Below are 16,880 nucleotides of genomic sequence, written 5' to 3' on the forward strand. Positions count from 1 at the left end.
TACACTGACGAAGGTAGTGCAATTAAAATGGCACTGTGTAATGGAAGGTACACCCTCGTCTGCTTGAGAGCAGAAAGCCTAGGAAAGCCTCATAGGTAGCTTCCCACTGGCCAGCTTCCAGTGGGAGGATCTCAGCTACATGCTGACTTTATGGAAATGGGAGACTCCTCCCCAGCTTGCTCCTGCAGCCAAACGGCTGAGGGCAAGTGAAACTTGGGGGCATCCGAACCCCAAGCCTCCAGGCTTGGGTCTGTATGTAGGATGCCTGCCAAAGGACTTGTAAGTATCTGAAGCCCCAGGTTGGGGTGGAAGATACTTGCCAGTAGCAGGGTCACAAATGGTTCTTGCATGATCAAAATGGATTTGGACCTGATCTGGCTAATTTGACCTGGGACATGAATTTTCCTTAAAAAAATTAAAATAAATGTGGTACCTGGCACACATCCCCACCGCTTCCTCATGCTACCTGCTGCCCAGAGCAGTGCAGCATGGACAGAAAGATGAGGAGCTGCTGGAGGCCAGGGGGAGCTGTGCAGTACCTGGGCTGCTGTACCAGCAACATTGCGTGTGCTGGCTGGGGCCAAGGCCAGAGCTGTCAAGTGCAGTGTGGGCTGTCCTGGGTGGGAGAGGTCGGGGCTTGGCCTCATGCAGACCACTGCAGGGGCAGCTGCAGGCTGGAATTGGATACAATCAATTGGTGGGCTGGATTTTGCCCACTCCTGCTCTATGGACATCGAACAGGAGTATACCTCCACTACTCAGGTCTGTAGGGGGGCTGTTAGAAAAGCTAAGGCAGATACGGAGCTAGGGCTAGCATCAAGGATCAAAGATAATAAAAAGTCCTTTTTTAAATCTATAGGGAAAATGAAGAAGGCACCGGGTAATGTGGGGCCCCTGCAGGATATGCTTGGCAATCTGGTGGGTGCACCAGAGGAGAAAGCAGACCTCTTTAACAAATTCTTCACCTCCGTTTTCCTCTGCAGAGACTGGGACTCCCCAACCAGGACTCCAGACGGACTCGGGAGAAACGCCGCCAGGCCTAAGGTCAGGGAGGACCAGGTTAGAGAGCTTCTGGAGGGGCTGGACGTGTTCAGATCAGCAGGTCCAGATGCTCTCCACCCCAGGGTGTTGAGGGAATTGGCAGGGGTTATTGCGGGGCCCCTGGCATGGCTTTACAAGCACTCGTGGTGCTCTGGCCAGGTGCCAGATGACTGGAAGAAAGCCATCGTGGTCCCCATCTTCAAAAAAGGGAAGAGGGAGGACACTGGCAACTATAGGCCCATTAGTCTTACTTCAATCCTGAGGAAACTCTTTGAGAAGATCATCAAGGAGCACATCTGTGATGGGCCAGCAGCAGAGATGATGCTCAAGGGCAACCACTATGGTTTCATTAGGGCCAGGTCCTGCCAGACCAACCTGATTGCCTTCTACGATCAGGTCACAAAAGCATTGGATGCAGGTGTCGCCGTCTTTCTGGACTTCAGCAAGGCCTTTGACACTGTCTCCCACCCCATTCTCATCAAAAAACTAGGTGACTGTGGCATTGATGCCTACACAGTCAGATGGATTGCAAATTGGCTGAAGGGTCATACTCAGAGGGTAGCGGCGGATGGGTCATTTTTTGTCCAGGAGGGAAGTGGGCAGTGTAGTCCCCCAAGCTCAGTCCTTGGGCCCGCACTGTTAAATTTCTTTATTAGTGACTTGGACGACGGGGTAAACAGCAGCCTGTTTAAATTTGCTGATGATACCAAGATTTGGGGTGAGGTGGGCACGCTAGCAGGGAAGGACAGATTACAGCAGGACCTGGACATAAGGGAGACGATCCCGATGTGAGGAAAAAGAGGGAAAGGGGCCAGGAGGCTTCCTTGGCTGACCAGAGAAATCCAGGGCAGCCTGACTCCAAGATGAACATGGGCCAACAATGTGAGTTCACGGTCAGTAGGGCTAACCGTACCTTGTTGTGCATCCACAGATGCATCTCAAGCAGGGCCAAGGAGGTGATTCTCCCCCTCTGTGTGACACTGGTCAGGCCGCAGCTGGAGTACTGTGTTCAGTTCTGGGTGTCGCACTTCAGGAGGGATGTGGACAGCATTGAGAGGGTCCAGAGGAGGGCCACCCATATGATCTGGAGACAGCAGGGCAGACCCTATGAAAGGAGGCTACAGGACTTTAACCTGTTCAGCCTTTGCAAGAGAAGGCTATGGGGGGACCTGGTGGCCATCTATAAACTCACCAGGGGGGACCATCAGGGTTTGGGAGAGGCCCTGTTCCCCCTAACGCTCCCCAGAGTAACAAGGAATAACGGCCACAAATTGTTAGAGAGTAAGTTTAGATTAGACATCTGAAGGTACTACTTCACAGTCAGGGTGGCTAGGATCTGGAACCAACTTCCAAGGGAAGTGGTGCTGGCTCCTACCCTGGGGGTCTTTAAGAGGAGGCTTGTTGTCATTTGAGCCCAGTTTCTCTCCTGCCAAGGGCAGGGGGTCGGACTTGATGATCTACAAGGTCCCTTCCGACCCTACTTCTATGAATCTATGAAATCTAGGCTTATGCTTGGGTAAACAGTGTTTGGTTGCACAGTCTATCTGGGTACTTATACTCCATGTATCACCACTGTATGGCAGTGCAGTGTGGGAATGTGTAGTCTGACCAATGTTGAGCTTCGATTCCATTTATTACCATCTTCTCTCTCTCTCGAGGCATTACACTACATACATTCCCTTGTCTTCTCTTCTCTTCAGTGGGAGATAAAGGTTTGCATTGTATTACAATTATTATTGGGAAGATCTGGAAAGGAGCTGCATCTTCATCTTGAAGACAGAGGCTTGCAGTCATTCTAACTTCTTGAAGGAAGACTAATCAAAGCCACAGACTGGCTCCCAAGAAAGCTCTGTCTCCTGCAGCCAACAGCTCCATAGAAAAGTAGGCACTACTGAAAGTCCTGGTTGCAGAGAGGATGTGACCTCAAACCATTTGAATTTAGGACCAATGATCTGGTTCTGAATGGAAACCACTTCACAGTCCCAGGCATCAGCACAGTGCATTCACGCTGTCTTAGGCTGTGTAGCAAGTATGAGCTGGTTGGAAGATTTTCAGCACCCGTCATTCCTTGATGTGGTGGGTTTCAGGAGATGAGCAGGGCTGTCACAAGGAATCTGGGAAGAAAAGCTATTTCCACGTAAGTGGAGAGCTGCTATATTAGAGCTCAATGATAACTTTTCTTGCTCTTTTCTCAGCTCCAGATCTTTGGGCAGCAGGAACACAAAACACCTTGTGAGACTGCAATCTCCAAATCCTGCCTTGTTTCTGTCTTGCAATACTGTCACCCAAACAGTCCCTGTCATTGTTGAGTGTTGGCTCTTCAACTTCAAAAGCAGGCAACAAAGGCTATGAATGGGAGCAGTGTCTCTAAGCAGGATGGAGAAATTACTAGTTTAGGACACCCAGGTGGGCTGGAAAAAGAATCCAGTCTCCAAAGAGACTCTTTGTTCTCTTCTCCCAGTGTGCCCAACCTATCACAGCTCCTCAGCCAGACAATAGGCAACAGGACACAGGAACCAAAAGTCATTTGCCCTTCTTCCCAGATAATGGAATTACTTCATCAAGATGGGGAAGACTCATCTTCTAGGGAAGGAACACAAGCCCTTGCTCCTCCCTTGAGCCACACCCCCATCTTCTGTTTTGGTGACAAAGACGAGTTTGGCAATGAACACCTACGTGCCAAGAGGGCCAGAGTGGAAAGCATTATCCAAGGCATGAGCCTCTCACCAAACCCTATAGCACTTGGCGCTAGTGCAGAAAGAGACAGAGAACATAACACAGAGAAAAGGAGAGAGAGCTGTAGAGAGAACAAAAGAAAGCAAAAGCTGCCTCAGCAGCAGAGTCCACATGTGGCACAATTGGTGGGGACTAGCGCCAATGCAGAAGAGCACCACTACCTAAAGGAACAGCTTCAAGTTCTGCAGCAGCAGCTGAGGCAACTCCAAGAGAAATTCTTCCAGGTTTATGAGCTCAATGACTCTGATCAAACCCAAGAAGGGACAGAGCAGATTATGCACTTACTGACGGAGAAGCACGGAGACAGTCTGGAGAAAAGCATTCAGGCTCTCACCAGAGACCAGCACAAAGTTCTTTGCAGGAGCACTTCAGAGATGGAAGGCCACAAAGTGCTAGAGGAAGAAAGCAAAATAGTCATTAAAGGTGACCTGTCCTCTGAAGAAAGAACACTTTCTGAGACACTAAAGGGTGAGCTGGCCAGAGTGGTGTCACAGGCAGTGGACTCTGTTTTGAAAAAGATCTTGTCCAGCTTCCCAGGCCATCTCTCTCAAATGTATGATAGCCTCCCCATGGCGACAACAGACAACAGAAGAGAGCATCTTGCTTCTGTAGAATGCTCTAGGAAAAAACAATTTCCTAAAGCTTCCTCCCAGAATTTGGTGAATTCACTGGCTGAAGCTCAGACTGAGGCCTTGTCACTTGTCTTAGAGAAGTCTCCAGACTTTCCAACTTACCCAGTCAGTTTAAGAGGGGTAAGAAAACCCTGCCAAGTACCTAACATGAGTTACCCCTTGCTCATGTCATCTCAAGTTCAAGAAAACCAGATTCTTAGCCAGTTGCTAGGGTATGGTCAAAATGGCCATTGGAACAGCAGGATTGCCTCTTCTCCAGATAGGTCTTCCCCAGCATCCCTAGACCAACCATGGGGAGCAGTCAAACTGAGGTCATCAGTCATGAGACAGCAGCAATATCCTACATCCCCCAACTCCACTCAAATGGAAAGTTTGGCTTTTCTTTCAGCTGGCAAAGCAGAATGCAGGGATCTGCAGAGTATCATGGATGGGATGTCCTTCTCCTCAATCCATATATCCTTTAATGACCATCAGAAATCAACAGCTAGAGCCTCTAGCGCCAGTTGCTGCTGACAAACACATGGGTAATAGTCTTCTGTTTTACCTGACCAAACTAAGAGCTCTGGTTTTATATATTAGAGCAAGAAACTAGGAGAACATGTCCAAATTTCACATAGTATTAGGAAAGGGACCTGGGTAGCCTATACACATCTGAATCCTTATGAAGGCCTAGTATGTAAACTCTCTCTTTCATTCAAGAAGTTAGTACTGTGCTCTGTTCAGAGCTCAGCTCTCTTTTTCTGTGGCTGACTAGAAGATGGTTTTGTTAGTTGGCATTGCTCACCTAAAAGGGTCCAAGGAATATCTTTCTGTAGCACAGGGGTCAGCAACCCCCAGCACAGATGTCAGAGAGTGGTACATGAAGACATTTGGCTTGGCATGCCAGCCCTCGGGGCAGATGGCAGGGGAGCTATGAGAAGCCCAATCTTTCTTGTGGCAGTACAGCCCAGGCCCCTTCCCCGCCATCTGCTCTGAGGTGTCTGCACGCCTGCCACCAGCAATGAGCCAGGCTGGGGCTCCGTGGACCTTGATGCAGCTGTTTGCAGCCTCCCCACCACTTGCTGTGAGCACCCTAGGCTTTGTGGTAGACAGCAGGGGCCTGCCCAGAGCCTGGGTTGGCTGTGGCTGGCAGCCAAGAGACTACAAGTGGCTGTACTGGTGTCTGCAGAGCCCTGGCCTGGCTCATTGCTGGTGGAAGGTGCAGGTGTGCCTTGGAACAGATGGCGGGAAGGGGGCCAGGGCTGCACTGCCACAAGAAGGATTGGGCCCCTTGTGGCTCCCCTGCCATCTGCTCCTGAAACACCAACATCTTACAAGTAGATACTGAGGGTTTTTTGGCACTTTGCCCCAAAACACTGCCAACCCCTGCTGTAGCATCCGAGTACTGGGCCTGAAGGAGCCTGTGCTTCAGCAGAGAGCCCAATAGTGACCACTTCTCCCTTGAGATTGGCCCAGAGGCTGAAACTCTCTGTCTGTTCATAGAGGACCCATGGGAGAACATAAGGCCTCCTTTGAGCTGCTTCTCAGCATTTACAGCTTATACCACATTCCCAAGTGCTTTACATACATTGATTCCCACAACCCTTTTGCAGAAGAATACATGGATGTTATTGTCTTTATTTTACAGAGGGATGGCTGGGACATAAAGGTGATACGAGTTTCTTCAGTCCAAAGGGAAGTCAATTGCTGAGCTCGGTTGAATCCCACAAACTCCTGGCTCTAACCCCATTCTCACACCACATCTTAGATGTTGATGGCCCCGTAGTCCTAGAACTAAAAAAACTATTCCATGGAAGTCCCCATTACAGAAAGGGAGAGGGCTTCCCCCAGCTGGGACTGTTGAAGGAAGGAGTATTCAGTAATTAAGTCTGTATGGGTGTCAGATAGTTAGAGGACCTCCCTTAGACTGCAGCTCCCTGGGGAGCACTTGTCTTCCAGTCCCATTGTCAAGCAGCAGTGACTACGGTATCTGAACAGAGAAGATCAATGCAAGGAGTCCTTGACCATCCCCAGGGGGACATTCAGTAGATCTTTGCATGTGTACGGAAACAGGAAAGTTTTTCCTTGACTCCAGGATAAATCCAAGAGGCTCTGACCCCTGGCCACCTGAAGAAGGCCAAGCTGATGTTCTTCTTCACTCGATATCCCAGCTCCACTCTGCTAAAAACCTACTTCCTTGATGTCCAGGTAAAGATACCTGCCCTGGCTTTGCCACCTTACAAGGGTCACTAGTTTAATCAGTCTAATACCCAGGGTTATGCTGCATCTCCACCACAATCAGGATGGGCACAGGGAACTGTGCTCATGCTCACTTTAATTTAGCTAGCTCAACTGCCAACAGCAGTAAAGACATGGCAGCATAAACTCTCTGCAGGCTGGCCCCCTGCCTATGTACCCAGAGGCCCTGGCAGGCTTTTACGGTCTGCACTGCCAAGTCTTCACAGCTGCTGGTACCTGAGCTACCTAAATTACATTGTAACTAGCTATACTACAGTTACATCTCCCACATGTCACATAGGTACTATCTGTAGAGACATAGGTACTGCACTGTCACAGGTTCCCATCTGATGTTTTAGCAACCCCTAGTAGCTGGTTATGAGCACATTATTTTCTTTGTGGGCCTTCTGTTTTGCCAGCTAAACAATGAGCAGCAGCTGTTTCAAAAAGGCCATGCATGTGCATGGATAAAACCAGGTGATGGAAAGAATGGGAAGGAACATTAAGTATGGACAAGTGTCCAACAGCCCCACCAGCTATGGTATATTTGCACCCTTGTCCCTGACGATGGGCTTGGGGTTTAGCTTGATGGAAAATTTTATCCAGAGCTGATGGGTAAAGGAAAAAATATCCAACTTAAAATCTCTGGGCATCATCTGTAGTCCATGCATTTGGACTGAAACTCCCTCCCAGTTTGCTGATTAACTCCCACATTGAACCTTTTTGCAAGAACCATGAGGCTCAGGTATAACGCCACATTTCAGTGCTTCTTGTAGAAAACATCCAGGCAGAACCTTTTCCACTCTGTTAGCAAAAGAACATTTGATTTCTCTCACTCATTCCATCTGTGAACTTTTCCACAGGCAGGTATAGCAGCTCTAGAGAGCTGTTCCCATATTGGTGCAATAAGGTCCTTCCCTTCTTTGGTGCCTTTGCTTCACTAAAATGTGGTTTCTTCTCACATTGTTCAGCAGAGCACACTTAACCCCTGCCTGTCTGGTGTCTTTCATTACACAGTTCAACCGCTGCATCACTTCCCAGCTCATCAAGTGGTTCAGTAACTTTCGTGAGTTTTACTACATCCAGATGGAGAAGTTTGCCCGACAAGCCATCCTGGAGGGAGTCACAGACTGTAAAGACCTGATGGTTTCCCGGAACTCCGAGCTATTCCGGGCTCTCAACATGCATTACAACAAAGGGAACGACTTTGAGGTAAGATTGAGTTCAGCTAGGATGGAGTGACCCAGAGTGCCTCCAGCCATTAGGCCCCTCACTGTCATCCATCAGTCCCCACTACAGAGCAAAAGAAGAGAAAGTGGGAAGCTGTTTCTGGCTAGATTTACAACTAGAAAAACTGAATATGAGGGCCTGAGCCTAAATCTAGACATGCATGAGCAGCTGCAACAGCCCAGCTTGTGTCAGAGCAGTTTGTTGTGGTTTGATTTTGGGGCTTGATGGTAAAGGTCAGGATGCAGGAATTCTTGGTTCCCAGTCCTATGGTTCCTCTGCTGACTCTGCATTTCCAGTTAATTCTCAAGGCTCCTATGCAGTGTGTCCATCTCCATGATACCCAAGTCTCAGGAGTGATCGGCTGCTCCTTAGTGACCAGATGAAACCCTGACCCTCAGAACTAGCCTGAAAGAAGTGGTTGCAGGACCAAAAGTTCATGTGCCATCTTGTGGTCCCTGAGAGAAACTACTCCAGACTTGGAGCGGACTGAGTTGTACATCCTCATATGCTCAGTCATAAAAACATAAGAACCACCACTAGGTGAGAACAATGGTCCATCCACCCCACGATCCTGTCTCTGACAGTGATAGACACGGATGTTTTAGAGGGAGAGCACTGAACAGGGTGTATCTAGAGTGATTTATCTCATCATATTCTCCTTCGCATCCACCATCAGCCATTCAGAGATGTTCAAGGATACATCTCTGACTGTTCTGTTTAATAGCTATTGTTAGACCCCGACTTCATGCGGTGCCCAACGACTATGGAGATGACGATCCAATTGCTCACGGATCCTGGTACTCATTAGCCAGAGCAGACAGAGTGCAAACACCAGGACACATTGCTCGCAACAGCTTTATTCAGAATGGAGACAGCTTCAGGCGAGCTCCCTCACAGAGACAGCCTGTGAAACCAGGGGAGCAGCCCTGAACAATAGTTTTTTCCTCACATTTATACGCTTTGGTTCATGCTCATTGACATTCACTCCACCTCCATCCCTCCTTCTGTTCCACCCATTTTTCCTTGTATCTCAAGCTCCACCTGTTTACTGTTTGCTTCATTAGCATGGAATTGCCTATGCATTTCATTAATTTACATGCCTTTTTGCTATGAGCGCATGTCTAAGTCCATGAACTCCCTTCTTTCAGTCAATGGGCGGACTCCGGGGACTTCTTTACCAATCACTATTCATCCTTTTGCGTATGTTCATCTCGGATTCTGTTACCCATTACATGTTGTTTTTCCACATTCCAGTCTGTTTTCCTGTCCCATGTTGTACCATCTCCACCTTTCTTGGGCTCCATCTGCTTGGGCTCCCTGTATCTTATCTCATTCCTCACTGTAGCTGGTTCACAGCCCACAGACTGACTTGCTGCTTTTTTTCAGAAAAATGGTTAACACAATTAAGATGGTTAATAAGCACTCATAAGAAAAATCTTATAAATAAAAACTATACATCTCTCACAACAATACTATTACATGGTTAAAGAACTACTTGCCTAAGCATTTGCAAAGTTACTTTTAATATATATCATTCTGCCTTGTGGTCAGCAGCTCTTGCTGGGACACAGATTAAAGCCTTTATTCAGCTGCAAATCCAGTGCTCCCGAAGATCCAGATATTGCCACCCTAACAGCTATTAATAGATCTTTCATCCATTAATTAGTGTAACCAGGTTCCAAAAGGGTGAAGACAATTTGCCTCTACAACCTGCTGTAGTAATGAGCAGGGATCCTAGTTTTCCATTCAACACAGAAAACCACAAATCTGTTTTTTTCCCCACCATCTACTGAAAGTATGGTGGCATCCCACAGTGAGCAGCACCGTTTCTGCTTTTTTTATTTTTGCTGCGGTTTTGCCTCTCAGCAGTGTACCCCTTCCCTCCCCTGGTTGCTGATTAGCAGAGGGGCAAAAATTGTGGCAAAATTTGAGAGAGCAGAAATGGCACCACTTGCCACAGAACCCCACTGTGCTTTCCATAGGTTATGGAAAAATGCAGATATTTGTTTTTTTTAAACAGATTTTTTTTTGCTTTTTTTCCCTGTGGAAAACTAGGATTCCTGGCAATGAGTTCTACAAGTTAACTGTGTGCTGCATAAAAAAAAGTTCTTCCTCTTGTTAGCTTTAGACCTGTTTCCTGCTACTTTCAATGGATGTCCACTAGTTCTAGGATTCTGGGACTTGGTGAATAACTATTCCATATTAACTTTATCTACACCCTTTATGATTTTACAGACCTCTATCATATTCACCCTCAGGCTCCTTTCCAAACTTAAGAGCCCTAGCCACCTTAGTCTCTTCTAGTATGGCAACTGCTGTATACCCCTGATCAACTTGGTTACCCTTCTCTGTACCTTTTCCAATTCTACTACATCCTCTGGCAGAAAGTAAAACTGTGCATCATGGATTTGCATAGTGGTATGATGTTTTCAATTACCTTCTTAATGATGCTCAATATTATATTAGCACACAGGTGCACATTGAACCAATGCTTTTAGAGAGTGGATTTAAAACTTTATTATGAAAATGTTAAAATTATAGTTGTTACGTGGTTTAGTATGGCTGGAAGACAATACAGAACTCCGCACACTGTAGCTTCATAGGCACATAGTTGGTGTATATTGACACAATCTAGGACATGCCATTAGTCATGCAGCCTACACTAACAGTTAGAAAATTTCAATGCAGTGCTATGGAAAGGGGAGAGAGAGCACCCTACACAAGGTAACCACATTGGTACAAAGTTTGTAATGATTTCCAAGTAACTGACTTTAGCATGTGATGTACAATTTGCTGGGGTGGGGAGTCATCTATAGTGACTTTATGGTCTTTTTCTGACTTGTAACAGCTAGTTCAGCTTGTCCTCTTATGTTAGGGATGGCTATGGGAGCATAGTGCTATATAGCAGTGGTTTCTCAACCTTTTTTGTACCAGGACTCATTTGTAAACACTGATGGCCAGCCTTGGCCCAGTGCCCTTAACTCCTGACCCTCTGCCTCCCCATCCCCAGCCCTCAGTGTGTGTGGGGCAGGGGAGGGAGGAAGAGTGTGGGGCATCAGGGCCCCAAGCAGCCCCTCACAGCCCGGAATTCTGCCAGCCTGCAAAGGAAAAGCTACGGTTTCCCTGTTTTTCTCCTTTAAAGGAGAACCCATTTTTAAAGTTTATTTGCAACCCTTTCATATATTCTTGTGACCCACTTTTGGGTTGCCACTCACAGGTTGAAAAACGCTGCTATATAGTACCTGCAGGAGAAAGTTTAACATGCTACCTTATTCCCTAAACAGGGAAACGACAACAGTTTTCTGCTCCGACTGTCTGGACTATGGGAAGATGAGGCTGTCCCCCGGCTGGGAGTCCCCATGTGGGGAAGTGGTTGAGCTAATGTGGGGGGGGAACAATGATTCTGTTAGCCCAAGTGAGCATATAGGAGGCTTGTCTGGGAGGGTAAATAAGAGACAAGTTCAGCAGCTGGTACTGGGAAGTTGTGCATCTGCCTCTGGGATGCTCAGGAGGGTGGCTGGGTCTCTCGGCTTATCCCTACCAGGTGAAAGCCAGAACTCCCTCTTCTCTTTGCACGGTGCGAAGCACTTCAGCATGCTCCCTTGGAACTCCTAGCATGACATGCTCTTCACTGCAGTCTCTCTCTTTCTCTGTGTGTCTGCAGGTTCCTGATCGCTTCCTGGAGGTTGCCAGCTTGACCCTCCAGGAGTTCTTCAGTGCTGTCAAGGCAGGAAAAGACTCTGACCCTTCCTGGAAGAAACCCATTTATAAAATAATTTCAAAACTGGACAGCGACATCCCGGAAGCATTTAAATCTTCCAGCTGTCCCCAGGAACTGCTTCAGAGCTAAATCTGTGGGGGAGGATGTCTGAGACAATGGTATATTGCAACTAGGTAAGGGGGAGGCTGGCTTGATCTAAGCAGTTGTTGCACCCACCCTATATTTTGTGTATAGCACTCTTAAGAACTGCTGTTTTCAACCTGCTCTGTAACACAGTGTTTTTTGTGGATTGTATTCAGACCCCTAAATAACCAGTATTTTATATAACTTGTCATACTCTGTAGCTCAAAGGAAGTAATCTTGTAGAGGGAGGACAGTGATTAAGACATTAGACTAAGAGCTGTGTTATATTCCTAGCTCTGTCTGATGTCCTCTGTGCCCTTAAATAAGTGATCTCTCTGCTTTGTTTTTGGTTCCTGCAAATGTCATTCCTGTTTATGAATTACACAGAGGTTCTTGAATGGAAGTGTCCAATTATGACCAAAAGACTACTGATGGAGCAGAGCACAGTCCTAAGGAGACTGTGGCTGTGTATAAGGCATCTGGCTACAGCTCCAGAGACATGAATTTGAGTCCTGCTCCAGACTTGTGCTGAAGGCTGCCCAGTCAACCCAGCTCTAAATGGCTTTCTGGCCATTCAGGTTGGGAGTCAACAGTGGCCAGACATGACACCAGTCACATCACTCCCCTGTGTCCTGCTATATACTTTATAGCCTTTATAGGAGTGCTTTAACCATGCTAGCTAGATGGGCCATTCAACTCAGGCAAACTTCTCACTTGACTTGGAAGTCTCAGCTCAAGGGCATTTTTTGCCCAAACTTATTGTTATAACTTCTGAATGCGACTGCTGGCCATTTCCTGAATTTCAGACACCTCAGATCTAGAATTAAGGATCAATGGGACAATTAACATGTCCTGCATGAAAGGTAAAAGACTGACTTCTTCACTGGTGTTTACAGTTGAACACACGGAGTGGACAGATGATATGAGAAAATGCAGATCCCTTTCCTAATTCCCTGTCTCCTCCTATAAGAGCAACGTCAAGCCTTTCCCACCAGACCTCGTGAGTGTATTTCTTAGCGTGCACTTCAGAAATAAAGTCCACCAGAACAATTTGTTACCCAATGGCTTTCTCCTTTGCTGCCTCAGGAGATTGGGGTGCCTTTCCACATTACTAGGTTAGCTTATTCATCCCTCTTTTTTACTGAAGCCTCAGGTAGCCTGACTACATTTCTACTAGCTGGAAGGGGTAGTGAGCAGTCTCTTTCCTCATGATTAACTTTATGGCTCATTTGCCAAATTGTTTCTGAGTAGCAATTCAAGAAAGCACACCTTCTCCTTAGGCTCAAGAACATCCACAGTGTAAAGCACTCAAATGCCACTGTAACTGGAACCAAAAGACAAAGCCACTCCTGTCACAGGACCCTCAAGACCTGCTTCAGTGAGTAACTGAGGCACTTCAGTGAAAATAATCTTTTTCATAGGTGACTGACACTGTGGATGCAGGGAGACCAGTGGATGTGGTATACCTTGATTTTAGGAAGATTTTTGATATGGTCTCCCACAACATTCTCACAGGCAAGCTAAGGAAGTATGGGCTGGATGAATGGACTGTAAAGTGGACATAAAACTTCCTGAAGCATCAGGCTCAGATGCTTATTCCCTTCTAGTGATTATTCCCCTCTATTCAGCACTGCTGCGCCACATAGATTCTTAGATGTTAGGGTCGGAAGGGAACTTAGTAGGTCATCAAGTCTGACCCCCTGCCCTGGGCAGGAAAGAGCACTGGGGTCAGACGACTCCAGCTAGGTGCTTGTCCAAAGCAGTACTACATCTGGAGTACTGTGTTCAGTTTTGGACCCCCCACTACAGAAAGGATGTGGACAAATTGGAGACAGTCCAGTGGAGGGCAATGAAAATAGTGAAGGCAGTGGGGCACATGACATAAAGAAAGGTTTAGGGAATTGGGCTTATTTAGTCTAGAAAAAAGAAGACTGAGAGGGGATTTAATAGCAACCTTCAACTACCTGAAGGGGGTTTGAAAGAGGATGAAGGAAGGTTGTTCTCCATGATGACAGAACAAGGAGCAATGGTCTTAAGTTGCAGCAAGAGAAGTTTAGGTTAGATATTAAAAAGAATGTTCTTGCTAGGAGGGTAGTAAAACACTGGAACAGGTTACCCAGAGAGCTTGTGGACTCTCCATCTTTGGAGGTTTTTAAGACCTGACTAGACAAAGCCTTGGCTGGGATGATCTGGTTAGGGATGGTCCTGCTTTGAGCAGGGGGTTGAACTAGATGACTTCCTGAGGTCCCTTCCAACCTTAATTTTCTATGATTCCAGGAAAGGTCCCAGTCTCAGTTGTCATTCTTCAGAATTTGAAGTGCTTGAAAAAAAGTCCCACCTATTCCCATAAATAGAAACACCCCAGTGACTATGAATAATGACTGGGCTGTAAGGTACCTAGACAGATGAGTACAATGATTCCCTTATGCCTGTTCACCTCCCTGGCTGTGGAGATATAGGCTGAGGTTCTATGATACAACTCTAGGAGATAGAGCACAAAAAGGCAAAGTCCAAGACAGGAAAAGGCTTTTACCTACTCTTCAGCCTGCCTGATTCTAGGCTGCTCAAGGAGTTTGCTTGACCACCAGCACAAGAGAGCACCAGAGGCTGATGTTTCTCTCTGCTCCCCACAAAAGTGCCAGAGACCAGGGGTGTCAAATATCTGGTCCTCAGAATTTTGCCCCAGATTTGGCTATGGCGATTGAAGTTCTTACACATGCAGAGGTCCTACTACCACATAGTTCTATGGCTGCAGTGACGCAACATGTGTGCGGGACAGACAGACACACACTCTGCAGGAACACAGAGTGAGAGAAATGCGTGCTACAGAGAGAAACAGATCTCCTCTGGCACTGCAGGTGGAAGCCTCCACCCCAATTCTTGCTGGGTCTCAGGCTGCCATCACAGGAAGCCCCACCACTGCAGCTACTGTCAGGGTAGTGCCACTGGGGCTACCAGTGCAAGAGCCAGAGTACAGCCTGAAGGCACCTGAAACCAAATGTGAAATGTGGCTCTGCAACTGATTTGACACCCCTGCTATAGACTGCCCTGTGAGAATTTGCGCATGCAAACTCCCCTGTTAGCTACCTACTTGACCTAGTGTGGGAGTATCACAGCAGCAGAAATTCTCTCCAAGCTAAGTACCGACCCTTTAGGAGCTGCTGTAAGACAGCAGACTCTTCTAGCCACTGCCTCCACAGAAAAGCTGGGGCAAACTAGCTTCTATTTAGGAAAGTTAGGTCAATGTAAGTGAATACATTATTAACATTTTAGTTATTGGAAAAAAGTGAAGTAAGGAAACCTGAACAAAAGGAATGATGAAAGTCATCAAAACATTAGGGGATAATGAAAAAAATCCTTTAATATCAGTAAGTTGTGTAAGATTAAGGTTTAAAAAAAAATCTCGACTGCCATTGCCCTCCTCTCTTTAGTCTTGACAGATCCTCACTGAGGTTCTCAATTCCACCGTGAGACTGCTGTGGCAGTTAATCTGCAAAGCTTCAATATTACTGGGTGGGGGGAGGGAGAGGCTTGTAGCACTCAGTATAGAATCGGGGCCTGTCAAATGCACAATGTAAGCAATTACCCTTTGCTGGTGTTCTATATAATGATCTAAACTTTCTTCTCCATATCAAGAATGGAGAGGACAGAGACCAGAGGGAGTGCCTAAGAACCATCTTGTAAGTGTACTGCAGGCATTTTGGATCTGTAGCCTGTAAAAAATTAAGATCAATTCCTGTATATGGAGAGTGGGGCCAATGACCAAAATAGAGAGTGAATTGGGATAGTGGGGTAACCCAGCCAAAGAAAGGAGGGCAAGATCTGAAGATCCATATGCAAGACATGCTCTATGGCTTGTACTAAGAGGGAAGGGAACATACAAGTAACACAGGCAGAATTAAATTCCCCCAAAAATGTTATTCTATACATTCCCTGCTGCCCAAGGAGAGAATGAAAAAAACACATGTAAATCACTCTGCCTAATGCACTACTAGAGGGTGCTCAGAGACTACTGTGATGACAGCAATGCAACAACATACATAGAACACAACTGGGAAGATGCTGCACTTGGCTTCTGATTGGTAGGGGTGGGAGATCTGTGTAGAGGTGAACTGTTTTGCTTTTTAAAGGTAATGTGGTAAACAGCTGAGAGTTTGAAGGTGATGCCTGGGGACAAAGAGGTATTTTGTCAGTTTTCCTGGAACCTTATACATAAGTATTTCCAGAGTTTCTGTTTTTTTAAAAGAACATTAATTTATTGAATTTTAAAATATATTTTGCAACTTCAGTTCCAACTTTTCTTAAGTAAATACATATGTCTTCTCATTGCTTTTCATTACAGGTAGCTATTGATGACACAATCTCTACAGCTTCAGCAGGCAAATTTGTTTCATGTGTTGTTTTTTTTTTAAGGGTACTGACATATCCTAAGTATTTCTGTCTAATTCCCTCTTAAAACATGCTGCAGGTGTGACTAGCCACAACTCACTGTTCCAAGCCCCCAAGCGGCCTTTTGGCAGACGTACAATGTTATCCCATTTTCTTTAATTTACTTTGGAACAATGTTGCACTGACCCTTACTCCTGAACTGTTATCCTAAGACATTTACACAATTCAAAGGGAAGCGAGCCAGTCAGGAAGAGCAGAATGAGCGATTAGAAGCTCAGCTATAAGCATTCAAACTCATGGACCACATATTAAAAGGTACCTCTTCAGGGCAGGAGCTGCCTATGACACCATGACAGAAAGGACAGGATTATTCATACTGCTATGCTTGCAGCCAGAAGGAACACCATAACCATTTCAGCAGTCAGACTAATGCAGAAGGTTCCCCAAAAGAAAAAGAAACTGACTCTATTTATAAGTGAATGGTAGAAGGGACATATTAGCAAACTTCTTAGGATATACCTAAGTGACATAGATTATAAAGCACATCCCATTCAAACAGTTCCCCCTCCAGATTTGCATCCCGCCAGTGGTTGGTTTGTTTCCTCCTTTAAAGTGTATGTTGCTGAATGTCACTGAAGTTTCACTTAGCTGCACCCATCAGGGCAAGCCAAAGCTGCAATTTTCTGCTGCAACATTTGCAAAGAGATGGTAAAAACAAACAAACAAACAATCCAGCTCCATTTCTGGCTTTCTTTTGTTATATGCAGCTAGCACACTTCAGTAGCAGGAAT

At 46.3% G+C, this 16,880-nt stretch overlaps 2 protein-coding genes across 9 annotated transcripts in view; one reads left to right on the forward strand and one right to left on the reverse strand.

Moving 5' to 3' along the window:
* The window catches only part of PROX2 (prospero homeobox 2), a 31,757-nt gene that overhangs the window by 9,100 nt on the left and 5,777 nt on the right, over positions 1 to 16,880 (forward strand). For 2 of the 8 annotated variants that reach the window (XM_025200936.1, XM_025200927.1), the window contains exons 2-6: positions 984 to 1,059; positions 3,237 to 4,862; positions 6,489 to 6,596; positions 7,644 to 7,838; positions 11,521 to 13,230. In XM_025200936.1, coding sequence (XP_025056721.1) covers positions 3,390 to 4,862; positions 6,489 to 6,596; positions 7,644 to 7,838; positions 11,521 to 11,706 — 1,962 coding nt within the window. In that variant the 5' untranslated portion in view covers positions 984 to 1,059; positions 3,237 to 3,389 and the 3' untranslated portion in view covers positions 11,707 to 13,230. Of the gene's footprint in view, positions 1 to 882; positions 1,060 to 3,236; positions 4,863 to 6,488; positions 6,597 to 7,643; positions 7,839 to 11,520; positions 13,231 to 16,880 lie in introns of those variants that run through there. The other 6 variants (XM_025200941.1, XM_025200946.1, XM_025200959.1 and 3 more) reach the window with 5 other exon arrangements.
* Positions 8,859 to 16,880, reverse strand: part of YLPM1 (YLP motif containing 1) — a 94,728-nt gene continuing 86,706 nt past the window's right edge. The window contains exon 20 of the mRNA XM_025200894.1: positions 8,859 to 9,228. Within this exon, the coding sequence (XP_025056679.1) occupies positions 9,041 to 9,228 (188 nt within the window). The 3' untranslated portion in view covers positions 8,859 to 9,040. The remainder of the gene's footprint in view (positions 9,229 to 16,880) is intronic.

This window comes from Alligator sinensis, unplaced genomic scaffold (genome assembly GCF_000455745.1).
Source record: "Alligator sinensis unplaced genomic scaffold, ASM45574v1 scaffold280_1, whole genome shotgun sequence".
Lineage (NCBI taxonomy): Eukaryota > Metazoa > Chordata > Crocodylia > Alligatoridae > Alligator > Alligator sinensis.